The sequence below is a fragment of the Meleagris gallopavo genome, chromosome 2 (genome assembly GCF_000146605.3).
Source record: "Meleagris gallopavo isolate NT-WF06-2002-E0010 breed Aviagen turkey brand Nicholas breeding stock chromosome 2, Turkey_5.1, whole genome shotgun sequence".
NCBI lineage: Eukaryota > Metazoa > Chordata > Aves > Galliformes > Phasianidae > Meleagris > Meleagris gallopavo.
The window spans coordinates 47,652,597-47,673,988 of NC_015012.2; the positions used below are offsets into that span (position 1 = coordinate 47,652,597).

Sequence of the window (21,392 nt, forward strand, 5' to 3'; positions counted from 1 at the left end):
CCTTTCACATACTGATTTGGGAATAATATTTAATGCCCACCGCAAAACATGTTTGAGGGTTGGTTTGTTTTTCAGACTAATAAAGCTACATTTCCAAATATGGTTGATTTTACTCAGATAGTCTAACAACATTTTTGTTATTTATGTGATTACGTTACTATCCTTTGTTTTATTGCAGAAATTTGATGTAAAATTGCAAGTTCATACTGAGTACGTATATGTGTGAAAAATAGAAGAATTTTTATTTCATTGAAAATACTGATTTCATTATTATAAAGGAGATATTTCATGGAGAGTAACTATTTGGCATAGTAATTTTTGAGTTTTGATTATGAGAGATCAAGATGAGAATCAGATTTGCCTTCATCAAGTTCCATTCTCCTGGCATCACCTCAGTTCCTTCTCTAACTTTTGGCAAAACATTTAACCTTTTCTGTCTTTTATCTCACTCACCTTTTAAAATGGAGGTTTTATTTTATGTATTTCCCAGGTGTATTGCATTTGTTTTAAAGTACTTGAAAAGCGTTATCTTTAATAAGATACAAATCTCTATTAGATACGAGTACAAGGATTTGTAGGATTAACAGTTTCTAAGTTAACAAATTTTTTTCTGGTTTCTTTTGAAAATTAAATCTGTATCACAGCAGTGTATATCATAGTGTAAGTTCAGTGAACGGAAATTCAAGTTTTAGTATCTCCTTAGAGAAATTTTGAAAATCATTATTACAAAGAGAGAGTTAAGTTGCACATTTGTCTTTTTTATTATTACTATTTGTACTTTCTTCTTACAGCTGTTATTTCAGGAAAGTTCAGGAAAGTTATTCTGAAGGCACTGGTGCACCATCTGTGTGTTCCTTCCTTCTAGAAACTAAACCCAAAATTATGAAATAAGATTTTTTTGTTTGTTTTTACCTTTCATATTATGGTAGCAAGTGCCTCACTGAAATTATAGATCTGTTTTTATACCTGAAGTTAATGACATAAGACTAAAGGAAAATTGGGTGCATTCATTCTGGATGTGGTTTCATTGCTACTCTTGATCGTGCTTCCTTCTTTATCACGTTATCCACAGTATTTTGATCAGTGTTTTTCGAAGCATTTCACTTTCAGCAGAAGTGTGGGCTTCAGCATAGGTTCTTCAAAGTTTGCTTTCCTTAGCATTGTTCCATAGCTTCTTAAAATAGCGAGTGGCCAACTGCAGGGCAAAAAGTGCTAGTTCATTCTTCTTTTTTCTAAGGAGAATCTCTGTGCATTCTGCTATGATTTTGGAGGATACGTAGTACAGAATGTTAGATGCTGCAAAAGGTCTACAATGCACTTCTGACTGATGTTCTTCTTTAGTATGACTTAGCTGGGAAGGGTAAAGTTTGCTGCATGTAGAGCTCATTCTTGCTTTGCACTGTCTCTTGGTGTCACTATCTTCAGTTCCTAGGCTACAGTTAAACTCTGTATTTTCCTGTGTCAGCGTGTCAGACTTGCATGGGGAGTCATTTGTGAAAGTTAGGAAACTTCTAAAAAAAGTGGCAAAGTGAAGATCAAGAGCATGAAGTGGGGCTTGTTCCCAGGGTTTGAGTGATGGCCCTCAACTGATCCAAAATAAAGAAGTTTCAGAGGAAATGAAGGGTGCCCAGTCCCTGAGCAAAAGCAAGGTTGCTGGGATGTGGCCCACCTTCTTCCCAAATACCACAAGCGGAAAGAACCTAAGCTGCTTGTGCAACTTGATCACCTCCTGGCCACCAGGAGACCCAAGCACTGGACAAAGCAGGAAGATTGTGTATCCCTGAACATCAGATGATCTGGACATTCGTGTTTCTGAAGCAGTACATGAGAGGATCACCCCTCCATGAAATACTCTCTGGATTTATTCCTTCAGAGCACTGTCTGATATGCTGGCTGCTTGTCAGGAATGGGAGCAGCTCTGGGAGCCTCTGACCTTGGGAGTGAGCTGGAGAGAAGGATTTCTTTTGAGCGAGGAGGTGATTTTGTACAAGAGGCAGTGAGTTTGAGTCTTCTGCCAGGGATTCAAACAAAAGCCTCGGAGGGAGGGAGATTCAGGATGCAGACTTTGGCCAAGGGAGCAATTACAACTGGAAAAGGTTTTGAGTGGGCTGGGATGGAGTGCGGGGTGTTCTGGAGTGAGTTACCTGGTATTTGTAATACTTTTTTCTCTCTAGCTGTATCTCCTCTGGTGGTGGTTGTTTTTTGTTGTTGTGGCTTGTTTGATTGGGTTTGGTTTTTGTTTTTTGGGGGGTGTTTTTTATTTGTTTTGGTTTTGTTTGTTTGTTTGTTTTTTATAGCTTTCAATTTACAGCATTCTGTTTATCCACTGAATTGTCTTGGTATAGAGAAATGCACTGAACAGCATGTGGAATATCCTACCACTTTGTGAATAGTACAAACAAATACTACACTGAACATTTGGCCTATCTAACATTCAACCTCAGAGAGATGCATTTTTTAGAAAAACTTAAAATATTTACACTGTGTTGCTGTTATCGGGGGGATCATTTTCTTTTGTTTCAAATACCGGTTTATACTCTCTGAGGTGAAATTGAGACAACTCTGCTAGGAGAAACTACTGTCATGTATGTGAGTCACAAATGTTTTACTTAAGGGAGGAAATCTGCTCATTCTCTCGCAGATTACATCTGTGCCTAAGTATTTTATTTAATAACTAACAAAATGCCTCTTCTGAGTCTTTGGTGCCTCAGCGCATCACTAGCAGCAACATCTGAGTTTCAGCAGTATTACAGGAACCCATTTGCTAAGAACTTGGCCAACCAAGTACTGGCTGATTCCTGATGTACCCTGTGCAGCTGTCTCAAAAACTGTACTGGACAGATGTAGACTGTTGTGCATTTTGTTTCTTCATGATGCCCAGGAGACTGCTTTCAGTCAGACTATTCCTGCTCAAGATGACTAAATTGGGTTCTGGAAATCCTCTTGAGAACATTACAGGGCACAAGCTGCTCCCACCTTGCTTGAGCACCTGGCAACAAGGTTGGTTAGGATTGCATACTCAGCATTTGGTACTTCTGTAACTTTATTCAGATGCTGATGGCAGAGCAATGTCTATGCATTTTGTTGTTGTAAATACTTTCACAAAATGGGAAAATTGCCAAGAATGTATAAACATTAATGTAAGAGAAAATCATAATAGAAAAATTGATGCCAGATGGACTTCTGCACCTGATATCATCCAGCATGCCACTGAGACAAAGATGTTTCTTGCAAGGAATGCTACAGCATATGTTGGAGTAGGATCATCATCTTTTCAAACACTATTTTGGTCATTTTGAAAGCAGTCAATGTGCTGAGTTTCAAAGGTAGATTGCTGTTTTACAAGGTTCCTTTTTTCTTTAAAGATTTCCGGAGGAGGAAATATGAGCTTCAGTCTCCCTACCTCCTCTGACCATCATCAGCTTCAGCAAATTTTCATTAAAACTTCAGTAAATCTTGTGTTTCTTTCTTTAAGTAAACTGAACAGTGCTGTTCTCTTTATATTATTCTTTTCCTTCATCTTCCTGTTAAATTGTTTCCTTCCAAATGTCAGCTGCTTTCTGATGCCTGGCAAATTGGGGGAAATTTTCAGGTTCTGTGGAACAAGCAAGTTTGATCATTTGATCTTGGAGATATTTGGAATATGCTACCTGATTTTTCTGCACTGTTTGGTGCACTGCTTGGTGCACATTGAACATCTCTGTGTAATGCAGGACAGTTTAATTTGAAGACTGGTGAACAAATTTCTGATGGCGATTCCACTGTTGAAATGGCTCTTTATTGAAACCCTCAAGTGGAGATCCTTCATGCCACGCCTCAAGATTCCAACAAATTCTAGTGTGCTGAAAACAATGCATGTAGGTTTACAGTGCTATTTATAAATCTCTTGAGTTTCCTCTTGTATTGTTTCTTGCTGAGGGAGTGTGGAGTGTGCAATTCATCCTATCATATTTTATTGAATAGTCATCTGCAGTCATGTGTCTGCTAGATTCTCCTGAGAAACATCTGTTTTCTGCACTATTTCAAGTTTCAAATGGTTGCACATTGTCCTTACTTAATTAACAAAAGATTACAATTAGATAATATGAATTACTTGCATTTCTTGTCAAATGTAACACCATAAGCCACAGAACAGAGGGGTTTCCTCAGTAAGTTGTATGTTGATTTTTTGGTATCTTCTAGTCATCTATTTTGCCTACTTTGTGTAAGTACAGATTCCTCTGGAACTTTGTTGTTGTTCTTTATTTCTTTTTTCTTCTCTATTAGAAATTATGCTGTACCTGCACATCAGCCCTGTCTTGTCTTATAGCTGAAAAAAACACTAAATGAGTTGGATGTAGTTTTCAGAACATCTGTTTTGCAGATCATGCCATTGTGCTAACTCTGTTAAGGTGATCTCAGATTGTATAAGGATTTTTTAGAATAAATACATATATGTACATATATGTGTATGTACACTCAAAATAAAAGGCAGAATCTGTCAACCTCTGATAGGAGTTTGTTCAGTTTGAAAAAAAAAAGAGAAGTGAAGGCAGATATTTCCTCTTGGGACTATGGCAAACGGCTGGCAGAGCGTTAGGGCTTGATGGTACTTGTTACGTAAACCTGATGGCCAAATGAAATTACAAGTGAAAATGTAGCTGTAATTTAAATGGAACTCCAGTGACGCTCAACTTACTGAGTCTGTGACTGACGATATGTTCTGGAGAGGATATGGAACAGCACTTTCTTATAGCTTCCTTATAATTATGTGGCACCTTCCTTTTCTAAGCTCCATTTTTTTGTTTAGTCATGTAAGCACACCTGCAGATTGTAAATGCTTATTCTAAATGACTATAGCCTATAACAAGCTTTTTGAACTAAAATCATATTTTATTTTCTATGAGCTGCACATTTCCAGGAGCATAAATGGTCTTCAGGATGGCTGCTTGTAAAACTTGCTGTTTTTATCTCCAAAACATAGAGTGACATAATAAGAAATAAACATTGTATTTTTCATATTTTCTTTCTGAAGGTGATTTTTCTCATGGATGTGTAGACAGCTGCAGAGTTTGTAAAGAAAATGATTGATTCCAGTACAAAAAAAACAAGTTCCTAATAATTTCTTCATGATATATTTTGGGCAGCAGCTGGATGAATTCTTCATAAAACTTTCTATTGTCTTCCCTGCATAAAACATTCATCTGAATTCCATAAAGTTTTAACACACAAAGTTTATGCCTCATATATTCCTTCTCCCAAGGGAAGTGTAGTAACAACAGTTTTGGTCATACTGAGTTTTGATTATTTTGGCTACCTACATTGAGTTTGTGGTATGATCAGGATAATGTGGTCTTGTTCACTACTTCTTATCCTGTTTTTTCTTTACAGCCTCATTGTATGATGTTGAGTAGCTATCAAACTATAATCAAGACAGCATTATATTAGAATGGAGATTTGTGCTGATCTCCATACAGTGTATAGAAGTTATACATTGTATGAAATGCCCAGCAAGATACTGTGTGGCTGTACATTTCTGTTTTGGTTGTTGGTTTTCTGTTTTGTTTTGTTTTGTGCTGCACATAGTTGCTAATTACCAAAGTGAGCTATGTTTTTGGCATGTTTTCTCTTTCACTGTTCTTTCTTATTCTTGCTGGATTTAAGAATGAAGTAATTTTAGTGTGTGTAGTTATCTCAGGAAACTTTAGAGGTGCAGAACCACTCTTCTGGGTGTTGTGCAGGTATAACACATGCTTCAGCAGCAGTTTTGCATCCCTATGCACAAAACTGAGACTGTAGTCACTTAGGGTAGGGAGAGGAATGGATGCTTCTGAGTCATGATGTATGTTGAGGTTAAGGCTGGCCTGTGAAATTTCACATTGATGCCTTCCTTCAGCACTGTGGAAGGTAGAGCAGAGCAAGAGAATTGATTTGAGTCTGCACCCATGTGGAAAGCCAACCAGATGAAGCTTCATTCAGCTGTGCAGTCTACTGAGCCTTTTTTGCTTCCTTGCTTTTTTGGCTGCAGAAGGAAATGGAGTACCGGTGAGGAAAAAGTGGTAGTAATACTCTCAGTCAGCCATCCATCTCTTGCTGTTGACCTTGAATTAATGAAAAAGGGATAGATTCTGCTGCCTGTTGCCTCTCTGTCCAGATAATGAGAGTGGAGAGACATAATCATAAATCGGCATGGCTTTGCCTGTTTGGAAGTCTGGGCAATGGGGAATATCACAGGACGTGTTTTATTTTTACTCTACAGTTCACATAGGCATTTGTCCCAGAATGTTTCCGCTCTGTTTTTTTTGCCTTGTGCTTCTTTTCATGGAGCAGTAATTCTAATTCAGATGAACTCGCTCCCATTTGTTGACTTAAACTTTCAATATGAGAATAGTTGTACTCCCTGATCAGGTAATAAACTGTTTTGATTTTCACATTTTATAGATGCAATACTTTCACTGTATGCAGTTCTACAGTAGTAACTCCACTCTGACTTTTCATAGGGAAAAAAAAAAACAAACAGCAAGCGTATATGTAAGATTCTTTTTTTACACAATAATAAGGAAAAACTCCACTAACTTTTCTTGTTTTTATTGTGCAGGGAAATTGAAATGAAGACTGGCCAAGCTTATAGATTTATTTTTAAAAATAATAATTTAAGAATAAAAATAAAGACAAAGAAAGGTGGAATGTGGAAGTTTACTTCCAAATGTAGGTATACATGTAGAACTGCCCTACACAGAGTAACTAGAAAGTTGTCTTTTGCAATGTGCTCATTCCCCTCCCAAGAAAGTATAACTCTTTAAGGCAGTTTCTTGTTAAGGGTTAATTCAGAAATTGGGCTGAGTCTGAGACAGAAAATAATTCAGTAACCTGAATAATGTAGTTTTGGTGTGGTCAACAGATAAACAATAGTGACAAGGTGTTTTAGTACTTAACTAAGATGCCAAGACAATATCAGCCAATAAAATGACGTCCTACAATCAGTGGAATGGTTTTAAGTGAATGCAAACAGACAGTTTTTTCTTTTAATGCTACTGTGTGCAATAACAAAAGCTCAGGAAGGGCTATATTTAAAAACAGAGGAAACATACCGAGTCCAGCAGAAGAGCAGGTTGCGTTGTTTCTTCTCAGATTTCAAGTAGGACAATGGCTACAGTGGTACTACTTTCCTCCTTCCCAGAGGTGAAGTTAAGCTTGAGATGGCAGGACATTTCCCTGGAGAAAGCAGGGTTAAGGGGTGAGCAGGGCAGCCCACAGAGATGTTTGTACTTGTGTTCCCATGATGTAAATGCTACACTTAGCATTCAGAATGAAGCTGAAACATGAAGGAGACATGAACTGAATCACTGAATGTGCAGCAAAACCAGCTGGCTTATAAAGGAATATGTCTGCAGGGGGACTGTAAATACAGCTCTCTGGAGCAACTGAGATAGCCATAATTTCTTTTCTCTCATTTGAGGCCTATTAGACTGTTTCAGCTTGCCTCTGTCCAGGAAAAACACTGCTGGAAGAACTGGTGAGGACTGTGGTAGGGAGCTGGCTGGCTGGCCGGCCATCTTAGCCATGTGCCCTCTGCTAAGAGTTGGGGCCTCATCGCTGTCCTGCTGCTGCCTATCTGGGTCAGCAGTCTACTAGTGATCAGGTCATGTGGCAAGCAGGTTTGTTTCATCAGCTGACCAACTCTGACCAGAAGAATGGGAGTATTTTCATCAGTTTGATGTGCTGAATGAGGTTGCTTTGCAGTAAGACAACTGTCAGAGCCAGCTCCAAGAGTGGATCATCCCAAGGGTGAAACCTCCTCCTTCCAGTGGATTTTAGCTCATGTCATGAGAACATACCTCAGTTTGTCCCTGTCAGTAGGTTATTGTGTCAAGAGTGGTTTCAGTACTCAGCCAGTGTGATTTGTTCCTGTACAGCCACACTGGAAAGTTACATCCTGGGGCCAAATTAACCAACAACTTTAATTTTGTTCCACTGACTTATCCCAGTGTAGGTTCCTATGTTGGTCTTCAGAATCTAGAATTTATTAAAGAAGCTTTAATGCATAAAGGCTTTTAGCTAGCAAACAGATGAGTTAATGCTGAACCTTCAGGCTTATTTCCAAAGATTACAATGTCTTTCATCTCTTTGGGTATTAATGTAGGGCCTAATATAGTATGGCTATCCTCCACCTTTGAGGTTAAGATACTCAATGGGTTTATGGAGTTCATAAGCCCAAATGTATTTTTAGAATGCCTTGAATTAGTGGAAGCACGGTGAGATATTCCATGTATCTAACTGTCATCTTAGGAAGAAGCAGGGTGGGAAGCACAGTGGCTCGGATTGATCCAGACTAGTCCTCCCTTGATACTGTCCACAGTTTCGTCCTTTACCTTGTGCCAGTGCTGGCACTGGAGCCATAGAAGCCTTTCCTGGCTAAAGGGGCTGAAACAGAAAATGAAGAGGATTAACTAATAGGATAATTTTGCTGAACCTACACTCAGACATTTCCTTAAGGAGAAGGTAGGAGTGCTGAAGTGGGAAGCAGGAGTACCTCTGGTCTCAGGTGGTATAAGCTGTGGTGGGCCTGCACCTCAGGATTTTTGTGTCACTCCTGTGTCTTTAATTGCTGCTAAAACACCAATTGTAAATAATTATATAAGTAGTGTGAGCAGCGTTTTATTTAACTGTGTAATTTAAGGCCATGAGATTATTCACATGTTTAAAAATACAGAGATGCTGGTGTTTTATGCTAGATCAGGATCTTAATTATACATAGTTTGAGATAATTGGGTTGCTTTAGCTTCGTATCTCAACCTACTGATTCTAACTACTAAATTAGCATTCAACTACAAGCCATGTATGTTTAGTTGAACTATTTTAATTTGTTCCTCACATTAAGTAATTGGTCATGAAAGTGTTGCGATTAATTCTGCTTCTGTGTTCTGAAAAGGTCTGCAGCTCAGCACATTTACATCACCAGGTGAATTCAAGCAGTTACATTCTTGCTCTTTGCTGTATTAATTTCTTACTATATATAAATTGATGTGTTTTCCAAACAAATATGCTGAGAAACAAATAAGTCCCACAGCATCGTCTTCATTTTCTTAAAGAGTTTAGTCTTATGCTTAGTTTAATATATTAGTCTCCATTTTGTGGCTTTTATTTTCTCTTTCATTTAGAAGCATACACTTTTAGAAGCATACACTTAAAAATGAGTTGAAGAAGTATGGAGTTTGGCATTTTAAACCAAAAGAAAAAATGTGAAGTTCACATCCGTAGTTGAATCCACAGTGAACAATCTCACCATTTAATCTGAGTTTTACGTGGGTAGTGTGATCTACCTCTGTACAGATACAGGATTGTAACTTAATTTCTTTGTTTCCACAGATGAGCACTATGCCAGGACTGCCCACAAGACCATGCTTCTATGACATTGATCTTGACCCCGTCACAGAGGAAGTGAAGGGATTGTTTTGATACTGAGATCCAAATTCAGGTTGGTCAGCAGCCATTATTTTACTGTTCCGGTCTGGGGGGAGGGTGTTTGTCTCTGGTATATATATAGTTAAAATATATTGTTTATCTAGGAGTTTATCTAGGCCCTAGTTTCACAGAGGACTTCACACATGGATTTGGGGGAATGTTTGATAATGTGCTTTCTCATTTGCTGAGTGGTTGCTGGCATTTGTTCTGATGTACTTTGGTGGTGTACATTGATAGTGCCCTTGGATTTCCTTGCTCTGTCAGTTTGGAGTGAGAAGGAACTGGCTCTGGAATTATACCACTCTTGGCTATGGAGAAAAGTCTGTCTGAAGAATTTGTGTCCTGTTAGTCACCTAAAAAGAAACATCTAGTTCATCTTTGATACTACTTTCATGTGGCAGTATGTTTCTGTCATTACCTGGATATCAGAGGAGATGTTTTTCTGCTTTATCATGAGCTTTGTTTTGTTTTCTTTTTCATTTTTTTTCCTGATTGCTGTCATCTTCTCAAATGATAAAAAGCTTGTCAAGAACGCTGATCTGTCCTCAGGCTGTGCATTTTTCATGCTGGCTTCCCTCTTTTTCCTGGAAAGCTGCTGTTTCCCCACAACCTACACCCTTCTCTAAGTACTTAATTCTATTGGTGTTCCGTTTTAACTGTGTGTAGCATGTGTTCCTCACTTGAAAATCCAAGCTGCTAAAATATTTCATGCTACTTCATTTTAACCTTGCACCATACTGAATGAAGTAAGAGAGAATGAAACCCTAACTGATGCAAAACACCTTGCAATGGGTCACTCCTATCACTTCTCTCTCTTACCCCAGTAAATCAGTCTGGAGAGCAAAAAATTCCTTTTTCACAGAATGACAGTATTGTCTTGTTACTGAGCTCTTAGGGCTGTGGTGGCACCTTAGGTCAGCTGCAGGTTTGAGGCGAATGTGCCCAGGTATTCGAGCCCTGCTCTAGCAATCCTTGTTTACTCTAATTTGAGACAGCTTTCATTTTCTGTTTTTGGCTGTTGTTTGGAGGAGGGGAGAGGTTTGCACAGCCCGGGGAGAACATTGCTCAGATGAAATTAACCATTAGTTTGTCCATACTTGATCCTCACAGCATTCACATAACATCCGCTGAGAGCAGATTCTACCATTTCATGTGTACCAGTCAAGACAAGTAAAAACCAAGTAGCTTGAAAGTTAGGACAGACAAGTAAATTACTACCTGACATGCTGGTAGTGAGCAGTGCTTACATGCATGCAAACTGTCCCTGATTGTTCTGTTACTGGCTAGTATTACGCTTACTGCTTCTTGACGTGTATCTCATTTTTATTACTGATGTGCATTACATGCCTAATAGCTTCTTACATACATATTGATTTATCATGTATCAGTCGTGTCATTCATTACCTCTGAGTCATCTAAAATGGCTGCAGTATCCTAATGTAAAATCTATATGCAGATTCGTGTAGCTTGCTTAATCGTGTGGTTACTGCATAGTCTTTCACAAATCCATCCACTCCATGGATTGGTGTGTCTTGAAAAGTAATCATAATTAAGCAGATTAAATGATTAAATACTCCATTTTGTGAATGTCTTTCATGTGAAGTAGTGCATGAAATGAAAATGTTAGCCTTGGCTTTTCAATCAGAAATGATGGTTTCCTAACATCAACCAAAGAAGTGCTAACCAAACCACAAAAACTAGGTAGTCAGGCAAAAAATGGTATAGTTTCAACTGCAAATACATAATTTTTATTTTGTTATGGCAGTGTTGGTGGCATCAGATAGATAGATGAACAATTCAGTAAGTTCATGCCTTTTAAAGAAAAAATAGGCACGTGTTCATATGCATTCCTGCTTTTATATGAATAAATGTCTTGCACTGAGAATATTGTAATACCCAGGGAGCACGATACAGGGCGGGCACTATTCATCAGTTATAAAATTTATCCAGTTCACATGCTGGATTTGTACATCTGTTATTTTGAAGAAAGAGAGAAAGTACATTCTCAGATATCTTTACTTCCAATTTTCTTTAGAGGATACTACTATTTGCTTTCAAAATTTCACAGAAGTGAACCCACATTGTAGCTGATATAACGCTTCAAAGAATCCAATAATTTGTTTCTGCAGTGTCAGATTGAGGGATTTTTTTTTCTACCACTCAGTCTGAATTCTTTTCTTGGGGTTTTAGCATACAATGTAAAATTTCTAGTAATAAGACACAGTACCAACCCGTTAGAAATTATTTAAATCTTTAAGATGCAGCAATTGAAATATATTTAGAGATTAGTGTAAGAGCTACAGATGTTTCTCTGTAAACTCCGGCAGAGCTGAGAACAGTTGTGTTAGTGTGCAGTTTGCATCCTCCTCTGCAAAGTTTACCTTCAAGGGACTTGTGAAAGAGTTACAGATAAACATTCCTGCTGTCAGGTGATGGCATGCTGCTCTCCTTGCACTGCCACCCTGGGTATCATCAGCCACTCTGATTTTTCTCCACCTCTTCACAGCGTCATAGAAACAGATGACACTTGTCACCCAAAAAAGTTGCAAAGTGCCAGTCATGAATATACTCTTCTATAAAGTCAAATGAGCAAGACCTTTGTCAAAAAAGTCAGCTCGGTGTTTTTCTGTTGACAGTTAGCAAATACATATATGATATGTAGAAGAAACATGCTCTCTTTTTTTCTTTTTTTTAAAGTAAATATTTGAATACCTGGGAATGAACCTGAAAGAATCTGGCTAGTTCTTTGTCCCTGGCCATTGCCATATTTATCCTATACTGCCTGGCTTACGCTAAGTGAAAAATCGAAATCGTTTCCTTGAGAGCCATCTGTAGATAGCTTCAGTCAGAATACAAATTACTTACATGGAGACAAGTCTGCCAGGAGGAAGTATTATTAAAAAATATTATATACACACAAAGAGGGGAATTTATGTACCTGGCTCTCCCTTCAAAATCACAGTCCAGTCACAGCTAAGACCCCTGTGAGCTCTTATGTTCCCTCTGATGCAGTCAGCAGCAGCAGGTGCCTCTCTTACTGTGCCTCTGTTGATGAGGAAGATGGCAGTTTTCCTCTGTTGGTACTGACTCAGTAAGGCTGTGGCTGCCCATGGGTGCAGAAATGTTCCTGAACTTGTCTCCTCTTCAGATCGGCAGAGCATCAGCATGATTGTGATACGGAATTCCAACCTCAGAGCTCTGCCTGCCAGCATCTGGATGGTCATAAAGCTCGAGGGGGGACACCAACACTGGTATCATGAAATTGGGAAATATTTATTGTATGTTTTTGTCTTAATTCATCCAGATGTGGATAGGAGTCATTTGAATGCTTTTTCTTTGTGTCCACAAGATCAATTCAATGAAACAAAAAACCAGAGTTACTTTATTGTCGTTCTGCAGTACTGCACTTCAGGGTGTCAGTTCGCAGCAGTTACTGTTATAATGTAGAGCTTGAAGTCCAGATCAGATGGGAATGGAGCTCAGATCTCCTTTTTCCTCCCAGCAGGGATACAGAGATCATAAACGGAAGGTGCATGTGACATAAATAAGCGTTCCTGTTTATTATGATTAAGGCAAAATTATCCAATTTTGCTAAAACACTGCAAGTACATTTAAGACTCTATTTCCATTTCTTTTCTTCTTTGAAGACTTCTTGTTTCAACTTACAACTTCACTGTCTTTCTCATTTCAGAAGTCTGGACATTAAGAACTGCAACTTCCCTATTTCCTGCAAATAGGAGACAAAAGTGAATTTGAAATATTCCTGTTATGTGTCTCTGGAAGAATGTCAAGATAAACCACAGAGCAAAAGTTTATTCTTTCTTCAAACTAGTTTTTAGGATGAAATATATCTGTAAGGTTGTTTTTGTTTGTTTATTTTTAAGAAAAAAGGCAGGCTAAATGTTTCCCTCTGTAGTGCAGAAAGCTCTCTGCTGGGTCTTGTATTTGGTGCTGGAAAAAAGGACATCGAGAAAATGGAATTTTTCTCTTTGGAGTTTTCATCTTTTCTCAAAGGAGTTAACAAAAGTATTTCCCTTATCCTTGGCTATCTAAAAACTTACGCAAACATGATTATTCTCTGTGACTGAGTCTGTTCCTCCCAGAAAAATACACTTTGGCTCCTGGCATTCAGGAGCAGAAGCTGCACACAGATTAACTTCACATTTTTGAGTTATCATCGAGTGTTGCTCTGGATGCATTTGGGCAAAAGCCAAGCTTCAAGCGAGGAAGATACTAAGTGGAGAAAGAACAGAGCATGTATTCTGCTGAGGGTTTTTAATATATAATTTGTTTCCTTGATGGGCAACAAAACATTTCAGCCATCGCTGTCTCACGTCCATAGGTCTCTGTGTATCTCTGAGGCTATCCAGCTGGTGATGTGCTTGTTGTGGGGAAGCTGGTTGTGAATGCTGGTTGTTCAGAGAGGGCACTGCTCTGCCTGAAGCCCTGTTTTGCTTCTCTTCATGGCTAATGAAGCCTCCTGCTGTGCTGGCTTCCCACCAGCCCTGTCGCTTGCAGCATTCAACGCCCAGGAACAAGAGAGGAATGAATGGTCATCAAGTGAGGATGCAACAGGAAAGAACTTTGTTGCGCAGTTTTTAACCACCTTGAAAAGCTAGAGTGTGTTTTGTATTTCACGTAGGTATTCAGGAAACTTAAATCCTCAGCTTTGTGCTTTAGCTTACCTCCAGTTTCTCAAATCTGCAGCAAAATGTGCCTTAAGCATAGGATACTGCATTTAGCTTTTCAGACTGCTGCTCCTCAGGAAACTCTCACTGACTCTCACTGTTGGTTCCCTCGATAACAAAAAATGCAACAGGACAATAGGTCTAATCAAGACAATGGGACATTGGTTTTTTTAGGTAAAAAGCAGCGAAATAATGATGAGAGAGTTTATTTTCCTGGTGACGTTTTCCATCCTGTTGCTTTGCTCTGCTTACGCACATCTGTATAGTATGGGCTTATACAATGTAATTTTGGTTCCCTTTTGCACAGCTACATTTGGAGACAGAATTTCAGCACAGTTCCTGAGGTAATTGAGGGTCCTGTTTTGGTTTTTAAAATCATGCTTCATTATTTATAAACCCCAAACTATAATTATGGACAGAAGAACAAACTGGGGGTAATTAAAGTAATTATCTGTGCCTTCCCTGGAGTAGCACGGAAATGTCTGCTGACTGCATTTCAGAACCTATTCACAGTACTGTCTCCCAGTGCCTGGGGATCACTGTGATGATAAACTTCAACATGAAAAATAAAGCTGGCTGATCCTTTAGCCTGATTAGATGTTAGAGCTCATAATGTCCTAGAATGTGGATGCTTTAATTACATTGAGGCAGGACAAACGTGCTAAGTAGAAAGCAAGGTTCACATATGGATTTCACAGCTCCTCTGAACAGAGAGTTCTGGTGTTTTCTAGTAAATTGTGCTCCAGAATACAACCCCATTATTCGCATATATCTTGTAATGTAGTCTTGTGCACATCTAGTGGTATAGCCTTGAAAAACCCCAAAGACTTTTGGAGGAAAATAAGAGAGGTTTCCAGGCATAGTTTTTTCTGTATTTCCTATAGTTATTAAAAGACTTATGAGGTTTTCCCTCTGTCTTGCCCAGCAAAATTCAGGAAACCATAACTGTGCCTTCTCTGGGTTTGCTGTGGTTTCCCCACTGGTGTGTGGGACTGTCTCCATGCTGTGTGGGACACAAACAGTGGATGTCTGGGGGACAGGTTGTGTAAGCCACTTATTTCAAGCTGCTGCTCAATACCTACACGCTTGCTCTATTGCAACCTCCATGCTGTTCCATCAGGCCATTCATGCTGGGACTGCTTTTCTGACCCATCAGTCTCTCCCTGAAAAACCATTCCAGCTCTATTCATTAACAAACATCCTGCAATTTTTCTACTGTCACGTGCGCAGGATTTGTTATGCTGTTTTGATAGCTCCAATAATTGAAGGAAAGCTGCAGTAGCTCGATTTTGTTTTGCCCTAGCCTTTTGCTCCCACCTAGTTAACTATCTGCAAAATCCCTTGAGCTGTTCCATTTTGGGCTCTTCATTTTATATTTGAGCAGAAGATTTGTTAGGAGTAATTCACATTGGCCTGTAGGTTCTGTATTGCAATCCACAGAGACTGAGCTGTTGGCCATCCACTGTGCCTTCCCAACTGCTGGGGCCAAATGCCTTCATCCTTGCAAGGTGAGTGGTACTTCTCAGTGCATTGCTTGTTGCTGCACAGCTGGGCCTGCAGATGTGAGGCTCCTGCTTTGCACTGCTTCTAAGCAGTTTTGCAGCTTTGTGAGGCTTCTTGTAGTGAGCCCTGCATTTGCTAATGGTGTTAAAGGTGTTTAAAAACACCCAATTGTTCACTGTCAGGTCTGATTTTTGTAATGACTGAATAGTTTGCTGTTGCTGCTGCAGAAAATAATAACATTGAAACACACCACTTACAGCACATTTCTTGGTCCATATTTTAAAATCCAAAACTCTGGGTTTTCAGTTACTATAAACATCAAAATAAAGTGCATGCATATGCTGATGTTCAGTTTGCAAAAGTGGCTCCTGTCTTAAGTCTGAATTCGTCAATGTAGTACCTCTATTTATTATTGTTCCCTTCTTCTCCACCATCCAATCTATTTAAATAGTGATCTATTCTTCTCTGCTAAGCCACCAAGTCTTGCCATGTCCCTGTCTCCAGCTGAACACAATCGTAGCAGGAGAAAGCTCAGTATCATGGTGGTTGGGTGCCAGGAGTGAGCAAGGCATGGGGCCTCCCTCTGTGCTGCTGGCAGGAGCTGTCCCTGGAAGCCAGGAAGGCTCTGTGGCTGTGGCCACTAGGGACTGTGTACAGAAGGCCTACCCACCCCATCTTTTCTCTCATTGCGGTCCTTTTGAAGTTAGTTTGTGTTCAGAGGAAAGGACACACCAGATTAACATCCTGTCCTGGTCCCAAAATATCTAGCTATTGCCTTTGGTCCTTGGTGTGAAAGACTGGATCAGACACAAGGATCAGCTGGACACTTTCCACTTCTCAGCTGGAAGCTAGATTTGTGTGAAGAAATATCAGGTACAGGAATCTGCACCCATGAGCTTTTTGGGATAGGTATGAAATACAAGAAATGTAAAAGTTTCAGGAACTGTAGGTGTTAACTTGATTAGATCATAACACAGCAGCAAGCAACCTAGGAACAGGAAGAAATAAAATGGGGAAGCAAGATGGGCAGGAAGAGGTGGAAAGAAATTAAGCATTTCAAGCACGTACTGGACATTGCTCCTGTTTGCTAAATACGAAGACAAAGTCATTTGGACTAGTACTGGGTTTTAACATATCTCATAGCTAGGATTCAAAGAAGCTTTTCAGCTTCTCTAATGTGTTTCAGCAAGGAACTTTCTCCTACATAAGGAATATAAAGATAAATTTGAAAGCTAAGCTAGGCCCCCTGCTTGAAAGGAAATGAAAACACTGGAAGCCCCCTTCAAGCATTTGTCTCAAGAGCAGGATGGCTGCACCCTACTTGTTTGTGCACCCTTAGTTTAAAGACTGAGTGTTTAGGTAAAGTAAGTTAAATGCAAATATTTCCCAAGTGTGGTTATAGTAATAGTGCCCTGCTCCATGTTCTTGTGTTACATATACACAAGCATGCATGAGGGAATACCTATGTGTGCATGTAGTTCTTTACGTAAAGCTTTAAATATTTACTTCCCAAGTAAACCTTTTGACTTGAAACCTTTGAGCAACTGTTGGGAAGAGCCAGACTACTGCCTGCCAGCATAGGCTTGGCTGGACAGGACCCTGAAGAACCTCTCCAAGTCAACCCCATTTGCACTGGAATCAGAGCAGGAGAGCTCCAGGTCCTTCCCAGGCAAGCTATTCTGTACACCCTTGAACTGTCATGCTGGTAGGAAAAGTTAGCAACAGGGAAGCACACAGAGCTTCAGTACACGTGTAGAGACTGTAAGAATTTTTGTTCACAGAGCAGAATACTAACAGAAATGAGAATGGATCAAATACATGTTGCATTCTTTATTTTTTTAGCGTCAGTATCTGGTAACAAAGTTAATTTGGTTCTTAAAGCCAGAGAAGACATTCAGCTTTTCAGGACATGGTCTATTGGTATCCCATAACACAACACCTGCATGTTCCCATGACATACACAGTGAGTATTCTTCACAGAAATGAATTATGACTGTGTTTATACTGTGTACGTATTATATAGATGACACATAACTATGCTGCTACATGAATTCCAGGATGTTTCCTTCCAATTTCATTTCTGCCAAAAGGCTTAAGGGGAAATCTGAGAAGGGGGAGGAAAACCTAATGGATGACTTGTGGCAGCAGACCAGCTCCTGCACAGCTTTTGGTCAGTCAGCATCTCTGCAAGGAGACAACATTGTTGCATTTGCTGGTTCCTCAGTTATGCTATTGCACCCATTCCCACTCAGCTCACATGGAGCACGTATCACCTTGGTGTGTCCACTGCAGTCGAAAGAGCTGTATTTTCCAGCCTGTTTTTCAGGTGTCTGAGGTAAGTGAGCTTCCACTGACTGCATCAGGTGAGGAAGAACAGACATCCCAACTGCTGGGATTGCAGCCCAGGGTGTAACACTACGGGTGGGTATTTGTCAGCAATAGGGCTGTAAGAGACTTCCTGACTCCATCCATTCTATCTTGCAGCATCTGAAAGCCTCAGGATCTGACAACTGTTTGTATGGTTACATTGGACTGTTTAGAAAGGAAATGTCCTTCTTGCAGCAGAGTATTGCCAAAATAGAGGTTGGGGCTTATGGTTGCTGCAGCAGTGGCCTCTTTAGGCGGAGGCTACAAGCAAGCATGAGCACGTGGTCTTACTTTGCAGAGAAATACTCAGTATGTTATTAGTAAGATAAGGTCCCATCATATCTATTTGTATCTCTGTGAATAGATCCTTACCCCATGAACACTTGAGTTTTTCCAGTGTTTGAGGACAAGTGGTAGGAAGCCAGAAAAAAACAAAACAAAAACACCTTGGTAGGACAATATACTGTTGTCCTGGCTTTATCAGTATTCTGAATCATAAAATCATAACATCATGCAACAGGCTGGTGGGATGACAGAGTGAACCTTCAGGGCTTCATCCAAACATTCATAGGTACAAGGCTGGATGCACAAGAACAATTTGGCTTGGGAAAGCATGTTTGAGGAGGATCTTTCCAGTCCCTAACTCCTGTGACATTGCCACAATATTGAGATGCAGAGACCCACTGAAATAACAATGCCTTATTTAGATCATATGAAATGGAAGCCTTCCAAGTAACCATTTACACTTGAATGCAAACTTGAATCTTTAATTTAGCAGCATTTCATCTTTTTACCTTAAATTTCACATTGCTTCAACCAGATTGTCTTGAGCCTGAACAGCTACAGAAATATTTACAACCATTCCCAGCATTAAGATTGAGGAAAGCCTCGCCTTTGTCTCTAAACCCATGTTTTGGGGTTGTTCAAATGCGATTAGCTTTGGAGCTGGTTAGACTGAGATTCTTTACTGCAAAGCTTTGACAAATTCCTCTGCCATGTCATGGTGTCACTAAGCCCCCAGGTGCCCAGAGAACCTCCCACTGGCACTGTGCCCTATGGACAGAGCAAATCTTACTCCTCAAAGTCCACCGCCCTCTGAAAATGTAGGATGTCAGGTATGTGCGGATGCATACCCAGACTTGATTACTCATCTAGTAAGCAGATGACAACTCAAAATTACGAAGGTACAGCTACCATCACAAGCTGGCTCAGCAGTTCTGCTTTGTGAAACCACATACTAGCTGTGATCAAGTTTACATTTGGTCTTTTCTTCATGTCTGAGGAGCAATTATGAAGTTGTGCCAGAAGCCTGTAGGTGTTAAGCTGGCATGCAGGAAGGATTTCCCCTGCCCACATCCACCAGGAACTACTTTTTTGCATCGCAATATCTGCTGTGAATAATGTGAATGTCTGCAAAACCGCAGCACGTATTCCCTCAGCACAGTATTGCATTAAGAAAATGCCACTGGAAAAACACTGGCAAGCTAAATATCTATTTCATTACTACAAATTGAGCAGCTTTCCCACTTCAGTCGGGCATAAAGTATTATATTTTACCTATTGTTCTTCATATTATAGTCACATAATGAAATGTTATACAGTTACTAAAAATGAAAGTCATTCTTGCAACAGAAAAAAAAGCAGTTGCAGTCAGTCCCTTCTTTCTCCTCCTTTGGATGCCTATGCAATGTTTCCGATTCATCTTCTAGTAAATTAACATTCAAGTAGCTTCAGATAATTTTTTTTTTCCTGATAGATATGAGGATTCCAGTACTGATTCTTCAGATTACAAGTCTGTATTTTTCTAATAAAACTGTAATTTTAGAATTATTTTAACAAGATGTGTTGGGGTAGGACAAGGGGAAATGTTTTCAAACTAAAAGAGAGGAGATTTAGATTGGATATAATGAAGAAGGTTTTATAGTTGAGGGTTGTGAGGCACTGGAACAGGCTGTCCAGAGAGGTGGTGGAGGCCCCATCCTTGGAGACAATCAAGGTCAGGCTGGACAGAATTCTGAGCAGTCTGACTGAGCTGTGTGTGTCCCTGTCATTGCAGGGGAGTTGGACTAGATAGCCTTTAAGAGTCCTTTTCAACTCAAACAATTATATGGTTCTATGATTTAAAATATTTACATGTGTAATTCCTTCAAATCTGGTACAGATGATGCCATTAAGCACAACATGTATGTAGAACCATGCAGGAAAGAAAGGCTGTCTGGATGTGACCAAGTACTATCATGTGTATCATGTGCTCAGAGTTTTCCTTGCTATTAGGCTAAGTGTTTTCAAATATACAGTCAAACTTTCACAAGGAGCAAAGTCACACAGCATAAGGACACTCATCAGCTCTGAGCAAGAGGGCTCGCTCTCCCCTCACATGAAGGACTGCTGAAAAGCCAAAGACTTGCTGTGGAGGTGTGGGTGCCAAAATCAACACAAGCCAATAAACCAGCTGCTCCAACTCGACCACAGCAGTGTTACAACCTTTTCACTGCCACCTCTCTAAGACACAATATTAAGACAACCAGCCAGATCACTCTTTTAAATGGGCTGTCGCAGTCCAAATGACATCCTGAAGATGGCAAGGGTGTTGATTTGATCTCTTACTGCAAACAACCACGTGGAGAAAAAAAAAGAAAAGAAAAAAAAAAAGAAAGGAAGGAATAGTATGAGCAGCTGAAGGGAGGAGCTCCCATCCTTCCCTCTATGTCTTTCTGGAAGAACTGGTAGCTGGTGAGTGCTGCCTCACACTGCTCCCACCCTGCTGGCAGCTGCTGTGATTCTCCCTTGGTGCTTGGCAAGAATCTGTGCTTAATCCCCAGTCTCTCAATGCACACAATACCCAGAGGGTCTCATGGTTTAATCTCCTTTGGGTAATGACTCCTGACAAGACTAATGCCTGGCAAAGGTCAAGCTGCTGGTTATTGAAAGCAGGATTTCCCTTCATTTACAAAAAAAAATTCTGCCTGACCTTTGGTTTGTTGGACAGAATGTGGCTGTTTTCACAACCGATAATCACTGCCAGGTGGGCATATACACATGGGTGTGCCCTTATACACACAGTCCATGTATGTAAATGTCATCTAGATATGGCCATATTACTCAAACCAATGGTATATGATAGCACAGATCACCACCAAAATAAGGTGAACTTTACATCCCTCCATGGCACCTTGCATACATTTGCATGCACTAAATTATACTGATGCTTACTAAGTAGTAAAGGGAAGGGAGCTTGGTAGCTTTAGTTTTGGTCTTTTCTAAGAATATTGGTTTAATGTTCTCATGACATTTTTGCATCTTTGTCCATCAAGAACCTTTCTAGGGTGAGACAGAAATTTGTAAGTAGAAGAACCTCTCCAGATCCTCTTCTCCCTGGGCTCTGCTTTC

The 21,392-nt window shown here is 39.9% G+C and overlaps 1 protein-coding gene across 1 annotated transcript in view; it reads left to right on the forward strand.

The window, feature by feature from the left end:
* MTHFD1L (methylenetetrahydrofolate dehydrogenase (NADP+ dependent) 1 like) overlaps positions 1–16,000 on the forward strand; it is a 137,535-nt gene extending 121,535 nt beyond the window's left edge. The window contains 2 exon segments of the mRNA XM_019612906.2: positions 9,349–9,457; positions 13,136–16,000. Of these exon segments, the coding sequence (XP_019468451.1) occupies positions 9,349–9,438 (90 nt within the window). The 3' untranslated portion in view covers positions 9,439–9,457; positions 13,136–16,000.
* Positions 16,001–21,392: the final 5,392 nt, after the last annotated feature.